The 16,223-nt window shown below is 44.0% G+C and overlaps 2 protein-coding genes across 5 annotated transcripts in view; both read left to right on the top strand.

The window, feature by feature from the left end:
• pir (pirin) overlaps nucleotides 1-4,161 on the top strand; it is a 100,414-nt gene extending 96,253 nt beyond the window's left edge. For 2 of the 4 annotated variants that reach the window (XM_045698483.2, XM_045698485.2), the window contains exons 6-9: nucleotides 1,576-1,620; nucleotides 3,462-3,544; nucleotides 3,627-3,693; nucleotides 3,797-4,161. In XM_045698483.2, the coding sequence (XP_045554439.1) occupies nucleotides 1,576-1,620; nucleotides 3,462-3,544; nucleotides 3,627-3,693; nucleotides 3,797-3,915 (314 nt within the window). In that variant the 3' untranslated portion in view covers nucleotides 3,916-4,161. 4 annotated transcript variants of the gene reach the window in all.
• Nucleotides 4,162-5,518: 1,357 nt separating this feature from the next.
• vegfd (Vascular endothelial growth factor D) lies at nucleotides 5,519-14,858 on the top strand. Its single transcript, NM_001140636.2, is given in 7 exon segments — nucleotides 5,519-5,723; nucleotides 10,637-10,886; nucleotides 11,878-12,068; nucleotides 12,854-12,987; nucleotides 13,148-13,266; nucleotides 14,297-14,485; nucleotides 14,721-14,858. Coding segments are annotated over 6 exon segments (933 nt in total). The 5' UTR covers nucleotides 5,519-5,621; the 3' UTR covers nucleotides 14,434-14,485; nucleotides 14,721-14,858.
• Nucleotides 14,859-16,223: the final 1,365 nt, after the last annotated feature.

Genomic DNA, 16,223 nt, shown 5'->3' with positions numbered 1-16,223 from the left:
AATAGTTTCTACAGTGCTGCTAGTCGGTAGAAGTTGGCTAGCTAGCAGTGTTGAATAAGTTAGGAGAACGCGTCGCGGAGGACGAAAATAGCTGGCTAGCTAACCTCGATAATTACTCTAAACTACACAATTATCTTTGATACAAAGACGGCTATGTAGCTAGCTAAATTGCTCAGATCAAACAAATCAAACCGTTTTAATGTAATGAAATGTAATATTACCTGCGGAGCGAAGTGCAACTACTCGCTCCAAACAGAGCTTGGCCTTCTGTAGCTATAGTGTTCTGTGTGCTCCATTCATCCACAATCTGGCACTAAATCTGTTAACCTTTTCAGTAAAGTTAGCAGAACCTTTCAACTCAAACCCTAGCTAAGTGCTGTGTGGTTTGTATGACACAAGCTTTCTAATTCTGGGAACTGTACTGTACCTGACGTTGGTTTGTAGTGGGAGAGAGTTGCTATCTACTGTCTGTGACAAACAGAAGTCCTCCAGGGGTTGGGAGTCTTCTAAAGTTTATACAACTGGCTTGGTTTCCATTGTCACCCTGCCTGTTCTCTATGGAGTCTGGTTCTGTGTGGTTGCTATGGAGTCAGTGTGGTTGCTATGGAGTCAGTGGTGCTGTGTGGTTGCTATGGAATCAGAGGTGCTGTGTGGTTGCTATGGAATCAGAGGTGCTGTGTGGTTGCTATGGAGTCAGTGGTGCTGTGTGGTTGCTATGGAGCCAGTGGTGCTGTGTGGTTGCTATGGAATCAGTGGTGCTGTGTGGTTGCTATGGAGTCAGTGGTGCTGTGTGGTTGCTATGGAGCCAGTGGTGCTGTGTTGAATGGTTACCATACCTGTTGTCTATGGAGCCAGTGGTGCTGTGTTGAATGGTTACCATACCTGTTGTCTATGGAGCCAGTGGTGCTGTGTTGAATGGTTACCATACCTGTTGTCTATGGAGTCAGTGGTGCTGTGTTGAATGGTTACCATACCTGTTGTCTATGGAGCCAGTGGTGCTGTGTTGAATGGTTACCATACCTGTTGTCTATGGAGCCAGTGGTGCTGTGTTGAATGGTTACCATACCTGTTGTCTATGGAGCCAGTGGTGCTGTGTTGAATGGTTACCATACCTGTTGTCTATGGAGTCAGTGGTGCTGTGTTGAATGGTTACCATACCTGTTGTCTATGGAGTCAGTGGTGCTGTGTTGAATGATCACATATAGTACGTAAGACGTTAAGTAGTCCATTACTCTACTCTGTGTGTGTGTGTGTGTGTGTGTGTGTGTGTGTGTGTGTGTGTGGACACGCAGTCAGTGTTGGTGTGTTGAATGGATGGCTCCCACGTCATCATACTACAGGGCCCTATGGTGGATTAGATGTTAGACCATCTCAGTGTTATGGCCCACAGCTCACATGGCAAGACGTTGGTATACCAAGTGGTCAGACTCCCCCACCAAGTCACATCATTTAGATATGACACTTTATAAATGTCATGATTGTTGTGTATACTGTGGCAGTTAACTTGTTAATGAGGTGACAAAATGCATTATCAATGCCAGCCCAAAACAACAGTTTTTCTATCGTCTCTGCTAGGATGGACTTCGTTTATCTACACACTGGCAGGATCTGTTTGTGTTGGTGAGTTTCCTCTATTTAGTTTCTCTTGAACAGTTTTCCATTAGGTCCTAACTGCCCTGCAGCCTGTTGATGGTCATCCAGAACAGTGTTATGTTTGGTGGTGGTTCAGAAACACTCTGCATCTTGTTGCTGTCCCTCGTCCAGAGAGAGGGACAATCAAACAGAGCAGGTGCATTTATTTATTTATTTATTTTCCCTTCCTCGTCTCCTCCGTCCTCTCTGGGATGTTCCCTTCCTCTTCTCCTCTCCTCCGTCCTCTCTGGGATGTTCCCTTCCTCTTCTCCTCTCCTCCGTCCTCTCTGGGATGTTCCCTTCCTCTCCTCTGTCCTCTCTGGGATGTTCCCATCCTCTTCTCTCCTCCGTCCTCTCTGGGATGTTCCCTTCCTCTTCTCCGTCCTCTCTGGGATGTTCCCTTCCTCTTCTCCTCTCCTCCGTCCTCTCTGGGATGTTCCCTTCCTCTCTACCGTCCTCTCTGGGATGTTCCCTTCCTCTCCTCCGTCCTCTCTGGGATGTTCCCTTCCTCCTCTCCACCATCCTCTCTGGGATGTTCCCTTCCTCCTCTCCTCTGTCCTCTCTGGGATGTTCCCTTCCTCCTCTCCTCCGTCCTCTCTGGGATGTTCCCTTCCTCTCCTCCGTCCTCTCTGGGATGTTCCCTTCCTCTCCACCGTCCTCTCTGTGATGTCATGTCAACATTGGGATGTAGCCTTGTGATCTGAAGCCAATAGCAACTCTAGGAATGGTTTAGGAATGGTTTAGGAATGGTTTAGGAATGAGACACAATCACACTGGAACCCTTCATGTTGTGGTTCATGTTCTAGGGCAACCTTTTCCCTATATAGTGCCCTATGTGGCCTGGCCAAAAGTAGTGCACTATGTAGGGAATAGGGTGCCATATGGGACGCAAGCCATAGATGTATGTCTTATGGTACTATACCTGTAACAAATGGTTTCACCTGCAGTCCTGTGACACCCTGCTATACAGAGTTGAACTGTTGCCTACAGTCCTGTGACGTCCTGCTATACAGAGTTGAACTGTTCCCTACAGTCCTGCGACGTCCTGCTATACAGAGTTGAACTGTTCCCTACAGTCCTGTGACGTCCTGCTATACAGAGTTGAACTGTTCCCTACAGTGTTTGTCTATACAGGACACATTAGGCCTGTCCTTTTTCACGTGTAAAAATGTCATGCTGAAGTTTTTTGACGTTTCTTTTGTTTGTCTATGGGAAGCACATATTTGAGTAGGAGGAATTGTATTTTCATTATGATAGATGTTAGCTAGCGTGAGAAGGAGTTATTTAACGCTCTTCACTCATTTAGAAAGGGGTTTTGTTACATTTCATACATAGTTGATATTTGTTTCTACAGGAAGTTGCATTATGATCTGATTAAATGGAATCGTTGTTTGGTAGGATCTCACGGAAAGCTCCTTTTTAATTGTAGACAGATGTTTTGAAACCAGAATAAAGTTAAGCCGTTCGCTGTAACTAAGATGAAGGTGGGTTTGAACGGAGATGCCACTGAATCGACAGAGTGTAGTCTGTAAGGCAAATCCAGCACAGCTGTGTCTGATAAATATATCCACCACAACTTGAAGCGTTTGGCGTTTCAGCATTTCTTTTGACCGTAGTATTCAGACGACGGAAGCAGACTTAACCATGTCAGATGAAGAGGAAATGCACATTTTCTTTGGTTCTTGATTCCAGTGTTTGTCTCGGGTTCAAATCTGACAGAAATCCTCAAATGAAAGCTGTTTTGTTGCCATTTGTTTTGAGGTAATAATCTTGTTTTCATCCCAGGGACCATCTGTAGACTTCTATTCTGTTTTCCATTGCTCTTTCAGGCCCAGAGGCAGAGCAGCAGAAAGTGGAGCCACATCACACCATAGTGTTTGATGATGGAGACTGCATAGCAGTAGAAAATAAGGTAGGCTGTCTGAGCTTCTTACAGACTCTAACACAGTTTTCAGGAATTGTAAATTCACTACAACTCAAATTCCTTACTCCAGACATCAGAGGTCTCCCATTTTGTCTTGGTTGCTGGACAGCCGATCAATGAACCGGTGGTCCAACATGGTAAGACCTTCATTTCTTTACATTACTGAACTCCAGTCAGTTACCACAATATTGCATTGTTCTTGTGTAATGCGACACACTACACTTTCCTCTTTCTCTCCAGGTCCATTTGTGATGAACACGGAAGAGGAGATCAACCAGGCAGTCAGAGACTACAGGACAGGGACCAATGGGTTCGAGAGGGCTAAGGCTTGGAGGTCTAAGATCAGGGATTCCTTCTAAGAATCAGCAGACATCTTCTAATCATGTTATAGGTCTTGTTATGATCATGTGACCAAAGTGTATTTTAATAATGAACCAGCTTGATGTGTGTTTGTCTCTTTTTAAATCATTAAGATCTCATTTTATACTGATTTCTTTTTTTCTCAAATAGATGTTTTGTCACTGTGCCTCCAAGCCATTAAACTGAAATGTAAATGATGAAAAAGGCACTTTTAATTCAACCTCAATAAAACTATCCTGCCGTGATGTCTCCAGAAGCTATCTAATGGAACCACTGATTAGTTCCAGTCATTATGTCTTTAGACAGACCTCAGAGGAGATGCAAGTATCCATTACGGGAAGGAGGGAAACCAACCACGTCTCACATTTCAAGGCCATTTGCATCTGGCAGAATGATGTCTCATGCTGCGAAACAGCGGGTCTTCCCTCCCTCCTCTCTATCTCATCTCCTGTTTCTCCCTCCCTCCCTCCCTCCCTATCACATCTCCTCTTTCTCCTCTCCCTCCATCCCTCCCCCCGCAGACAATCAAACCCCTGGGCACACACTGGTTGAATCAATGTTGTTTCCTCGTAATTAGATGTTGAAATGAAGTCTCTGCCCAGTGGGAAGTGAGTTTTGGCTGGGCTGGGATAGGGGTGGGGTGGAGGGTGGGAGCGTCCCTCTCTGGCCCATGTATCCATGCTGCGTAGCTGAGGTCTGGATCACATTTAAAACACATGTTCATGCTGCTCCAGATAAGCTGAACTCTGTGGAAATACAGTGGCATTGGATTTAACAGCCAAGGCAGGGGCAGACAGAACAGACTTACAGAGACAGAGCAAGGCAACATCAGACAGACAAACAGAACCAGGCAGCAAGCTAGGGACAGAGAGACAGACAGAGCCAGGCAGCAAGGCAGGGATAGAGAGACAGACAGAGCCAGGGAGACAAGGTAGGGACAGAGAGACAGACAGAGCCAGGGAGACAGACAGCCCTCTCAACCCTGAAGAAGGGGAACTAAGTGTGGGGCCGTGCTCGCTCGCTGTGACAAGCAGGCCCTTTAACGCAGAGGCTGAGACACAGTAGATAATGAGTTCTGAAGAGGTCTGGACTAACTGGGGAGAAGAGAAGAGAGGGGATAGTCAAGACAGGCAAAAGATAGAGAGACAGTCTTAAGAGTCCTTGCTTGTAGTTGGACCAATAGAGAGACAGTCTTAAGAGTCCTTGAGGCTGTCTCAAGTGACTAAGTGAAACTTTAAGTGTCCTTGCTGTGTGTAGTTTGGGGGGAGTGAGAATGACAGAGGTAGAGGTGTTTTAAATCCTCTTTAGCTGCTCCATTTGCTCTGGGGTGTCTGTGACCAGACGGAGAAAGAGAGAGGGATAGGTGTCTGTGACCAGGGAGAGAGAGAGAGGTGTCTGTGACCAGGGAGAGAGAGAGAGGTGTCTGTAACCACGGGAAACGTGACAGGAGCTTGTGTGTGGTCTGAGGAGTCAGCGCCGGTCTGAGAGGGGCTGGTCTGTAGTGAGGAGACTCCTTCCTCTGGCTCTGCTCTCTATTATAGAGGATTACCCAATACAGAAACGTCTCTCTGTTATAGAGGATTACCCATTAGAGAAACGTCTCTCTGTTATAGAACTTCTGTCCAGAGACTGAAAATTGACCGTACAGAGACAGAAGGAGAACTTTGAACACAGAAGAGATTGAGATACAGCATCGAACCAGAGGATGCAGAGTATGCTTGCTGCAAGTGTTGGAATGATGCTGGTGTTGGTGAAGTTGAACTTGGGAATGCCAAAAAAGGTTCAAGATGATCCCAGCTCTCTCAGGGTAAGTGTCCAGTGTCTATGCACTTCATTCCTGTATGGTTTCAATGTCCAGACCAGGCACTGTTTCATCTGCAACTCATGTTCTGCTCAGGCTCTTATTCTGTGGATTCAATGCACGATCAGCATCATCATCAAGAGGCTATTTATTAATGACCAGTATGTCATGAAATGCGGACATGTGTCTCCCACTGGAGACACCAGGTTTGAGTCCATCTTTGTGTTCTTATGAACTGAATCAACTCTCCTTACAACTCACCATGTGAGCTAATAAAGTTAGCGCTGACCAGTTGGCAGGGGGCGTAGAGAAACCACACACACGCACCACCTGTGAGCTGTCCATGAAGATCAGAGCTGACATGGTCTAATGAGCAGTGTGTGTGTGCCTCTTATGTAAATGGTGCAAATGTATTGGAAGTGCAAATGCAGCGTCACCGGTAACAAGATCTCACTGACCTGGAGAGGAGCGTTTGAACTTCCTAAATTATCAATCACTTCTCTCTCTTTCTCTTGCTCTTCTTCGCTCTCTCCTCTCACTTGTTCGCTGTCTGTCTCCCCCCCCTTTCTCAATCTCCGATATCTCCCCTTGGGCCATGCTTTCCCCTGGGTCTAAATTGCAGAAGAGGGAAAAGAAAACTCCTTGTCTGTCTGGTTTAAGAGCAAGCAGCCAGCTACACCCTAACATCACAATACTCACATAGAGGAAGCAGCCAGCTACACCCTAACATCACAATCCTCACATAGAGGAAGCAGCCAGCTACACCCTAACATCACAATCCTCACATAGAGCAAGCAGCCAGCTACACCCTAACATCACAATCCTCACATAGAGGAAGCAGCCAGCTACACCCTAACATCACAATCCTCACATAGAGGAAGCAGCCAGCTACACCCTAACATCACAATCCTCACATAGAGGAAGCAGCCAGCTACACCCTAACATCACAATCCTCACATAGAGGAAGCAGCCAGCTACACCCTAACATCACAATCCTCACATAGAGGAAGCAGCCAGCTACACCCTAACATCACAATCCTCACATAGAGGAAGCAGCCAGCTACACCCTAACATCACAATCCTCACATAGAGGAAGCAGCCAGCTACACCCTAACATCACAATCCTCACATAGAGGAAGCAGCCAGCTACACCCTAACATCACAATCCTCACATAGAGGAAGCAGCCAGCTACACCCTAACATCACAATCCTCACATAGAGGAAGCAGCCAGCTACACCCTAACATCACAATCCTCACATAGAGGAAGCAGCCAGCTACACCCTAACATCACAATCCTCACATAGAGGAAGCAGCCAGCTACACCCTAACATCACAATCCTCACATAGAGGAAGCAGCCAGCTACACCCTAACATCACAATCCTCACATAGAGGAAGCAGCCAGCTACACCCTAACATCACAATCCTCACATAGAGGAAGCAGCCAGCTACACCCTAACGCCACAATCCTCACATAGAGGAAGCAGCCAGCTACACCCTAACGCCACAATCCTCACATAGAGGAAGCAGCCAGCTACACCCTAACATCACAATCCTCACATAGAGGAAGCAGCCAGCTACACCCTAACATCACAATCCTCACATAGAGGAAGCAGCCAGCTACACCCTAACATCACAATCCTCACATAGAGGAAGCAGCCAGCTACACCCTAACATCACAATCCTCACATAGAGGAAGCAGCCAGCTACACCCTAACGCCACAATCCTCACATAGAGGAAGCAGCCAGCTACACCCTAACATCACAATCCTCACATAGAGGAAGCAGCCAGCTACACCCTAACATCACAATCCTCACATAGAGGAAGCAGCCAGCTACACCCTAACATCACAATCCTCACATAGAGGAAGCAGCCAGCTACACCCTAACATCACAATCCTCACATAGAGGAAGCAGCCAGCTACACCCTAACATCACAATCCTCACATAGAGGAAGCAGCCAGCTACACCCTAACATCACAATCCTCACATAGAGGAAGCAGCCAGCTACACCCTAACATCACAATCCTCACATAGAGGAAGCAGCCAGCTACACCCTAACGCCACAATCCTCACATAGAGGAAGCAGCCAGCTACACCCTAACATCACAATCCTCACATAGAGGAAGCAGCCAGCTACACCCTAACGCCACAATCCTCACATAGAGGAAGCAGCCAGCTACACCCTAACGCCACAATCCTCACATAGAGGAAGCAGCCAGCTACACCCTAACATCACAATCCTCACATAGAGGAAGCAGCCAGCTACACCCTAACATCACAATCCTCACATAGAGGAAGCAGCCACCTACACCCTAACGTCACAATCCTCACATATTGAACAGATCAGTGGCAGCTCATGTCGTTACAACGACTGGAAGAAATGAAAGCAAACCGTTTCTGTTTGACAAGTTTTATATTGCATGACAGTCCTTTTCTCTGCCTCGCCTCTGACCCGGCCTCTCTCCTCTCCTCTCCGTCGTTTATTAAACTTTCCATCTGTTCTGTGGGTTTCCCTTTCCGTCTCATAAATGAATGGAAGTCCCTTATTCCCTCGCTATTTGTCTTTCTCAACAAATCTGACCGCACCCTTTTTATATTGTAAATGTTTAAAAGGTTATTATGATTTTTACAACTTTTACAATTGGCAACAATAGACAATTTAAATTGCAACATTTCGTTGTTATATTTACATTACACCAACACAGTCATAATGTAATGTCTTAGTTTTTTGGGTAATAGTGTGCAGAGTGAATTTAGTGTAAATATTATTTGAACACTATAAGTGGAGGCAGGGAAGAAGCCACAGCTCCATAGGACTGGTCAGCTGTAATACCAGACTCAGAGGGGTTTCCTCCAATGTGTTTGGAGTTGTACACGTGACTGTTCCCATTCTCCATGTTGGCCTGTAGGGCACTGAGAGAGATCACACAACACAAGTTTCTGAATTATTGTGGTCTGATTTTCCTACCTGCTTGTTATCTGCAGTAACACAGTATATTAGTTAGTGATCTACCTGCTTGTTATCTGCAGTAGCATGTGCAGCAGCAGTTGTAAGCTTGTCTCTGTGGGAAACAGTAGCTAGGTCTCCTAATATTCTGTGTCTCTCCTCCATCCTCTGCTCCATGGGAAGGAGGAAGCTTGTCTTCTCAGAGCTCCTAGAGCTCCTCAACAGGTGGACCCTGGGAACTCCTGCCCCCCACTACCCCTTAATGCCACCCCAGCCAACTCCACATTTCCAGCTGTTATGTTGTCTATGGGCTGATGCCAGGGGATCTACTGTGCATTTGGGGTACAATGAGTCTCCTCTCATCCCAGTTATAAACAGTCATGGGAATGAGAAGAAGTAATGATTACAAACATAGTACTATAATACTGTAGAACTACAATACTACAATACTGTAGTACTATAATACTACAATACTGCAGTACTATAATACTGTAGTACTATAATACTATTATATTGTAGTACTATAATACTGGGGTACTATAATACTGTAGTAATACAATATTGTAGTACTATAATACTACAATGCTGTAGTACTATAATACTGTAGTGCTATAATACTGTAGTGCTATATTACTATAATACTGTAGTACTATAATACTACAATACTGTGGTACTATAATACTGTAGTACTATAATACTGTAGTACTATAATACTGTAGTACTATGATACTACAATACTGTAGTTCTATAATAATATAATACTGTAGTACTATAATACTACAATACTGTAGTTCTATAATAATATAATACTGTAGTACTATAATACTGTAGTACTATAATACTGGGGTACTATAATACTGTAGTACTACAATATTGTAGTACTATACTACTACAATGCTGTAGTACTATAATACTGTAGTGCTATAATACTGTAGTGCTATATTACTATAATACTGTAGTACTATAATACTACAATACTGTGGTACTATAATACTGTAGTGCTATAATACTACATTACCGTAGTACTATAATACTGTAGTACAATAATACTACAATACAATACTGTAGTGCTATAATACTACATTACCGCAGTACTATAACACTGTAGTACTATGATACTACAATACTGTAGTACTACAATACTGTAGTGCTATAATACTACAATACCGTAGTACTATAATATTGTGGTACTATACTACTATTGTGCTATAATACTACAATACTGTAGTACTATAAAACTGTAGTACTATTCTACTGTAGTGCTATACTACTATAGTACTATAATACTACAATACTGTAGTACTATAATACTACAATACCATAGTACTATAATACTGTAGTACTATAATAATACAATGTTGTAGTTCTATAATACTTTTGTACTATAATACTACAATACTTTTGTACTATAATGCTGTAGTACTATAATACTACAATACTGTGGTACTATAATACTGTAGTACTATACTACTGTAGTGCTATAATACTATAATACTACAATACTGTAGTACTATAATACTGTAGTGCTATAATACTGTGGTACTATAATACTACAATACTGTAGTACTATAATACTGTAGTACTATAATACACAGAAGCATCTGTGTATCTGTTGTAATCTAAATGATGATAGTCTTAAATCTTAAATCCCAGGACAGCTGTTAATGGTCTGTGGGACCTGGCTTTGGGCAATAATTGCACAGTCAGAGGTGGATATGTGTGTGAGGAATCAGACTGACTTGCATGTATCATCAGCTCAGTCCTTATAAGCCAGCCTCAATGGCATCTAAAGTTTATCCTGACTTGGATGTTAGAGTGCTGCCCTCTTGTGGTGAGACGGTTGACTCTCACAAACCAACTGACAATGTTAACCAACACTTTACCAGCGTGTTGGAGCTTATTTTCTATCCTGTCTTTAAAACAACATATATCATTAAATGATTTGTGTCCTCCTCCTCTCCTCCCTGCAGGTGATCAACCAGGAGAAGTGGGAGAGGGATGTGCGTTCGGCCTCCAGTCTGGATGAGCTGCTCATGCTGACAGACTTCCCTGACTGGAAGCTGTGGAAGTGTCGTCTAAAATTCAAACACCTGGAAACGTCTCCCTCATCCTCTTCCTCTCAGCAGCCCAACCACCGTTCCTCCTCCTCCTCTGCTGGATCTGGGTCACACCGCTCCACGCGCTACGCTGTGGCATCCTACAGCCTGGAGATACTCAAAGGTATGTGGGTTCGAAACCTGGGTCTTCTCAAAACTGTGTTGGCTCTCTAAGCTAAAGCTTTGGTATTGTTTGTTGAGATATGCTACTGGCTCCTACAGCCTCGGGATACTCAAAGGTATGTGGGTTCAATATCTGTGTCTACTGTGTACTTGTCAGGAGAATTTTCAATCCCAATGACAATAACTAACAATCAATAAGCTTTGACCAATCCCCGAGGTTTGTAAGACCCTGGGTTTAATAATAATTAGGCAAGGACTCATCTTATGCAAAAGGTTCGTACAGTTTTTTCACGAAAGCGCTCTGAAGTCCATAATACAAAGACATCCATTTTATAACTCATATGCACATACACACACACAAACAGTAGATGAGTTTCCCCATAGTTCTCACCACTGTTTATCACAACCAAGCCGACAGTTCCATTTCCCCGAGATTAGAGGAACCTTGAAAGGTCTCCCTGTCCTATCGTAAGTTTCTCAGAGTTATAGCCAGGTCAAGTCATACACAGTTGAATTGTTCTCGGTATCTCCTTAGTCACACACACACACATTTCTCTCCCTCACATGTCTCTACCGAACCTTATTGGACTTACGTTTAGTACTTTAATTATTCATTATACATGCTACATAAACTAGTAATCACTAATAGTTACGTTTCAGGGTGGAATCCTTTAATCATTACCTTTAAGCATATAAATACCCTTATCAGCACTGCAAGAATGTGTTAGACCTCTGAGCTAAAGGCTGGGCATTATTCAATGTTCTCCCTGGAGTTATTCATAAAGTATGTGACAGACTGGTTTGAACCCTGGCTCTTCTCGAGACTGTGTTAACCCTCCAAGCAAAAGCCAAGACATTCATTCCAGGTTGCTAATGCATGTTTTGATGTTAGAATGTGAGTGTACCTAGACGGTACCCAAAGCAAGTCTCTATAGTGGCTATTAGTTTTGTTCTGTGTGTAACTGTTGGTGTTGTGTGTATGTGATCATCAGCTATAGACGATGAGTGGCAGAAGACCCAGTGCATGCCCAGAGAGACGTGTGTAGACGTGGCAAAGGAACTGGGCACCACGACCTCCATGTTCTTCAAGCCCCCCTGCGTGTCAGTCTTCAGGTGTAACGGATGCTGCAACAAAGAGGGTGTCTCGTGCAGAAACACAAGTACTGCCTATGTTAATAAAACAGTGAGCATTTCCTCTTTAAATATCTGTTAGAAAGTGTATTACAAATAAAACGCATTATTAATATTATTCTTAATAAATGGCAATGATTTCTGGCAGGGGTCGGCAACGGGCAACAGGCAGCCCGTGGGCCTAAAGTTTTTAGTAAATAAATCTCATTTTTTTAAATATGATTTTAGTTTTTGGTCTAAAAAATACCTTTTAAATTCACCAGGAATTCAGCTAAAAATGTGTTTAATTTAGGAAAACTGTTCCCAAGTATTGCTACTAATAAAATAGATATTTAATCGTGTCTCAATGTAATCAAGGTATGAAATAATGTTTATTTTCAAATACAACCTCTTTTGGGATGTTTGCGGTGTACAAATGATTGTAATTATGTTCCGGCCCCCTGACCATCCGCTCTAAATCATCCCGGGGCTGTAGTTGTGGACCCCTGTCCATCCGCTCTAAATCATCCCGGGGCTATAGTTGTGGACCCCTGACCATCCGCTCTAAATCATCCCGGGGCTATAGTTGTGGACCCCTGACCATCCGCTCTAAATCATCCCGGGGCTATAGTTGTGGACCCCTGATTTAGATTTTAACACAATTGTGATCATGATAAGTGCTCCTAAATTACAAGGATTTTGGAGAATGTGAATATATACAGTACGTATAGACTACGTAATGTACACTCTGCACATCATTGGGCCATCAATGAGTCAAATAAAATACAGCTCTCTCTACAAAATGGATCGCTGACTCCAGAAACGGACTAATGTGTTCTGACACTTTTCGTCCTGCAGCTGCTGAGTGTGATACCATTCAAATACGGACCTGAGCCGGTGTTGATAAAGGTAGCCAATCACACAGAGTGTAAGTGTATGGAACCACCCCTGATCCGACGGCAAGCCCATATACGCTCTCACAGGAGGAACGGGTGAGTCCAGATGTACAGATACACACACACACACACACACACACACACACACACACACACACACACACACACACACACACACACACACACACACACACACACACACCCTCTCTCTCTAGTCGTACCCTTAGCACTAACCAGGCTGTGTGTTTGGTTGCAGGTGCTCTCCGATGCGTCAGCTCTCTAAATCGGAGGACTCCAGGCGCCTGTGTGCCAGTGGGTTGATCTGGGACTGCATGGCCGACCGTTGTGTGTCCTACCCCTCCACTGAACAACCAGGTTAGTCTACCACTGTATCCTACCCCTCCACTGAACAACCAGGTTAGTCTACCACTGTATCCTACCCCTCCACTGAACAACCAGGTTAGTCTACCACTGTATCCTACCCCTCCACTGAACAACCAGGTTAGTCTACCACTCCATCCTACCCCTCCACTGAACAACCAGGTTAGTCTACCACTGTATCCTACCCCTCCACTGAACAACCAGGTTAGTCTACCACTGTATCCTACCCCTCCACTGAACAACCAGGTTAGTCTACCACTGTATCCTACCCCTCCACTGAACAACCAGGTTAGTCTACCACTCTGTCCTACCCCTCCACTGAACAACCAGGTTAGTCTACCACTGTATCCTACCCCTCCACTGAAGAACCAGGTTAGTCTACCACTGTATCCTACCCCTCCACTGAACAACCAGGTTAGTCTACCACTCTGTCCTACCCCTCCACTGAACAACCAGGTTAGTCTACCACTGTATCCTACCCCTCCACTGAACAACCAGGTTAGTCTACCACTGTATCCTACCCCTCCACTGAACAACCAGGTTAGTCTACCACTCCATCCTACCCCTCCACTGAACAACCAGGTTAGTCTACCACTGTGTCCTACCCCTCCACTGAACAACCAGGTTATTCTACCACTGTATCCTACCCCTCCACTGAACAACCAGGTTAGTCTACCACTGTATCCTACCCCTCCACTGAACAACCAGGTTAGTCTACCACTGTATCCTACCCCTCCACTAAACAACCAGGTTAGTACCACTGGTAGATATATCAACTATTAGCCCAGTTGATGCACTAGATTTAGCTGGTATGCAGCACCGGGTTTGGGCAGTGTTTGCACTTTGGGGACCATTCCATTGTAATGTGCTGGGGATGCTAAATCAGGGTGTATTCAGGATATTATTTAGCCTCTGTAGGAAGTCGTTATTCTGATGTTTTGTTTTGTTCTCGCTCCATTTTCCCTGGTCTGGTCTCTGTACTAATATTAAGTCATTCCTATGTTTTTCTCTCTGTTTGTTCCAGACTTCTCTCCCAATATGAGAACGGTGGACTGTGACATAGATGTTGACAGGTGTGACTGTGTCCCAGACCGCACTACCCTGTCCCCACAGCCCACCCTAACCCAGGACCCAGACCATCCTACCCTGCATGTCACCTGAACCATACTGCCTGTGCTAACAACAAACAACACTTCAACCATGCCTCTTGCAGGTAGAGTGCAACTTGAGACACACCCCTTTTGACTAGTTAGTTTGATCGTTTTCATTGTAGTTAAATTGATAAATGTATGCCATTACTTTGCCAGAGAGTCCACTCAGCTGATGTTCAAGGTCTGAATGAATCAGTACCTGATGTACATCAGAAATGTTTGGGTCCTCAGAGACCGTGGTTGAACAGCCATATCACAACACATGTAATATCACCTTTCCATTCCTTTGATCCACAGATGCCAGTGATACTAAGAAGAATATAACCTTTGACATCTGCTTGGCTTTGAAGTTTGGATGCAGAGAAAAAGTTCATAATTTATTTATGTCGCTATTTATATATCTAACTTCAAATAAAATAGTTTCTCTTTCTAACCTACATACATGACCCTGTTAATTTTTTTTTTAAAGCTTTACATGTTTTCTTTACATATGTAAATTATTTGTATTTCTATGCACTGAACATGTATTTTACGCTAAAGAACGATATTTTTGTAATAATTGCTTCCAACATTTTGTAAATATAATCGCAGTTTGTCCTTTTGGTGTCTATCCTTCATATTTACAATTACAGTTTTAACAGTTATGTTCAAAGTTCTCTCACCTTGTTTAGTATGGGTCGCGACCGGACCTGTTAATGGTGGGTCGCGACGTGTTAGAGAAAATGTATAATTATTTCATTAATTACTGGAATTGATTTGGCCAAGTACAAATGGTCTGTGTTCACTGCGCTCTCTGCTCAGCAGCGGTGTCAGTTCGGCAGCTGCGCGAGGGAGAGGGAGAAGCCGTTGTGTTCGCGGTTTACCGGATCTTGTTTCTGCGGTTTTCTTGAAGATCACTCCGCGACCCACACGACGCAGCGCTGTGGTTCAGCAGCAGATGATGCGCTGTCAGCCAGTGACTTGTTGTTCCCACTCACCGCTGTCATTAAATGGAGTCAAGCTAGCCATACATTTTGACAGCTCAATCGTCATTAAACGCAAATACAGCGATGAGTTTCTCTCTCTTGGTTTCATACAAACTTTGAGAAATAACGAGGAGCGCCCACAATGTGTTTTGTGCGGGGAAGTGTTTAGTAATGAGTCTCTCAAAACGAACACGTTAAAACAACACATCCTGACCAAACATCCACAGCATGATGGTAAACCCAGGGAGTTCTTTCAGAACAGGGCAGAATGCTTCAGGAAACAGCGCTTCGACAGTGGAAAAGTAAGTCAACTAGAAAATCATTGTTGTCATTTTATAACAGGTAAGCAGAAATAAGGGAGTAATATCTCTCAAAGTAGGAACTTAGATGTGAGTTTCCCAGTCAAACAATTCCATTGTACACAGCTATTAACGTTAGTTAGATTGCTAATATTAGCCAAAGCAAGCAAGCTAGCTAGCTACTGTGCAACCCTAAGTTACAGTACTGTACATTTTCAAGATAAAATGATCGGGCCTACTGTACAACTTACTGTAGAAAGGATTGGTGAAAACAACAAGTCTAGGCTGGAACTGTTGCTGTTAAAATACAAGTAATCATTTTTATTCTGAACTGGAATAAACTGATTGAAGCAAGATGCTTTTTTAGGCAAAAACACAGTTCTGGGTTGCTCATCTACAGCAGGAGGCGGTCTCCTGCCTGACTGAGAAAGCAGTAGATGTTCTGGTCCAGTTTGGCACCACATACCGATGCGAGTCATGGTTCCCAACTCTGGCATACTTAAAAAAACAAGTACAGAAACAGACTCCATGCTGAG

The sequence above is a fragment of the Salmo salar genome, chromosome 17 (assembly GCF_965601325.2).
Source record: "Salmo salar chromosome 17, fSalSal1, whole genome shotgun sequence".
Taxonomy (NCBI): domain Eukaryota; kingdom Metazoa; phylum Chordata; class Actinopteri; order Salmoniformes; family Salmonidae; genus Salmo; species Salmo salar.
This window is presented reverse-complemented; position numbering and strand designations above follow the sequence as displayed.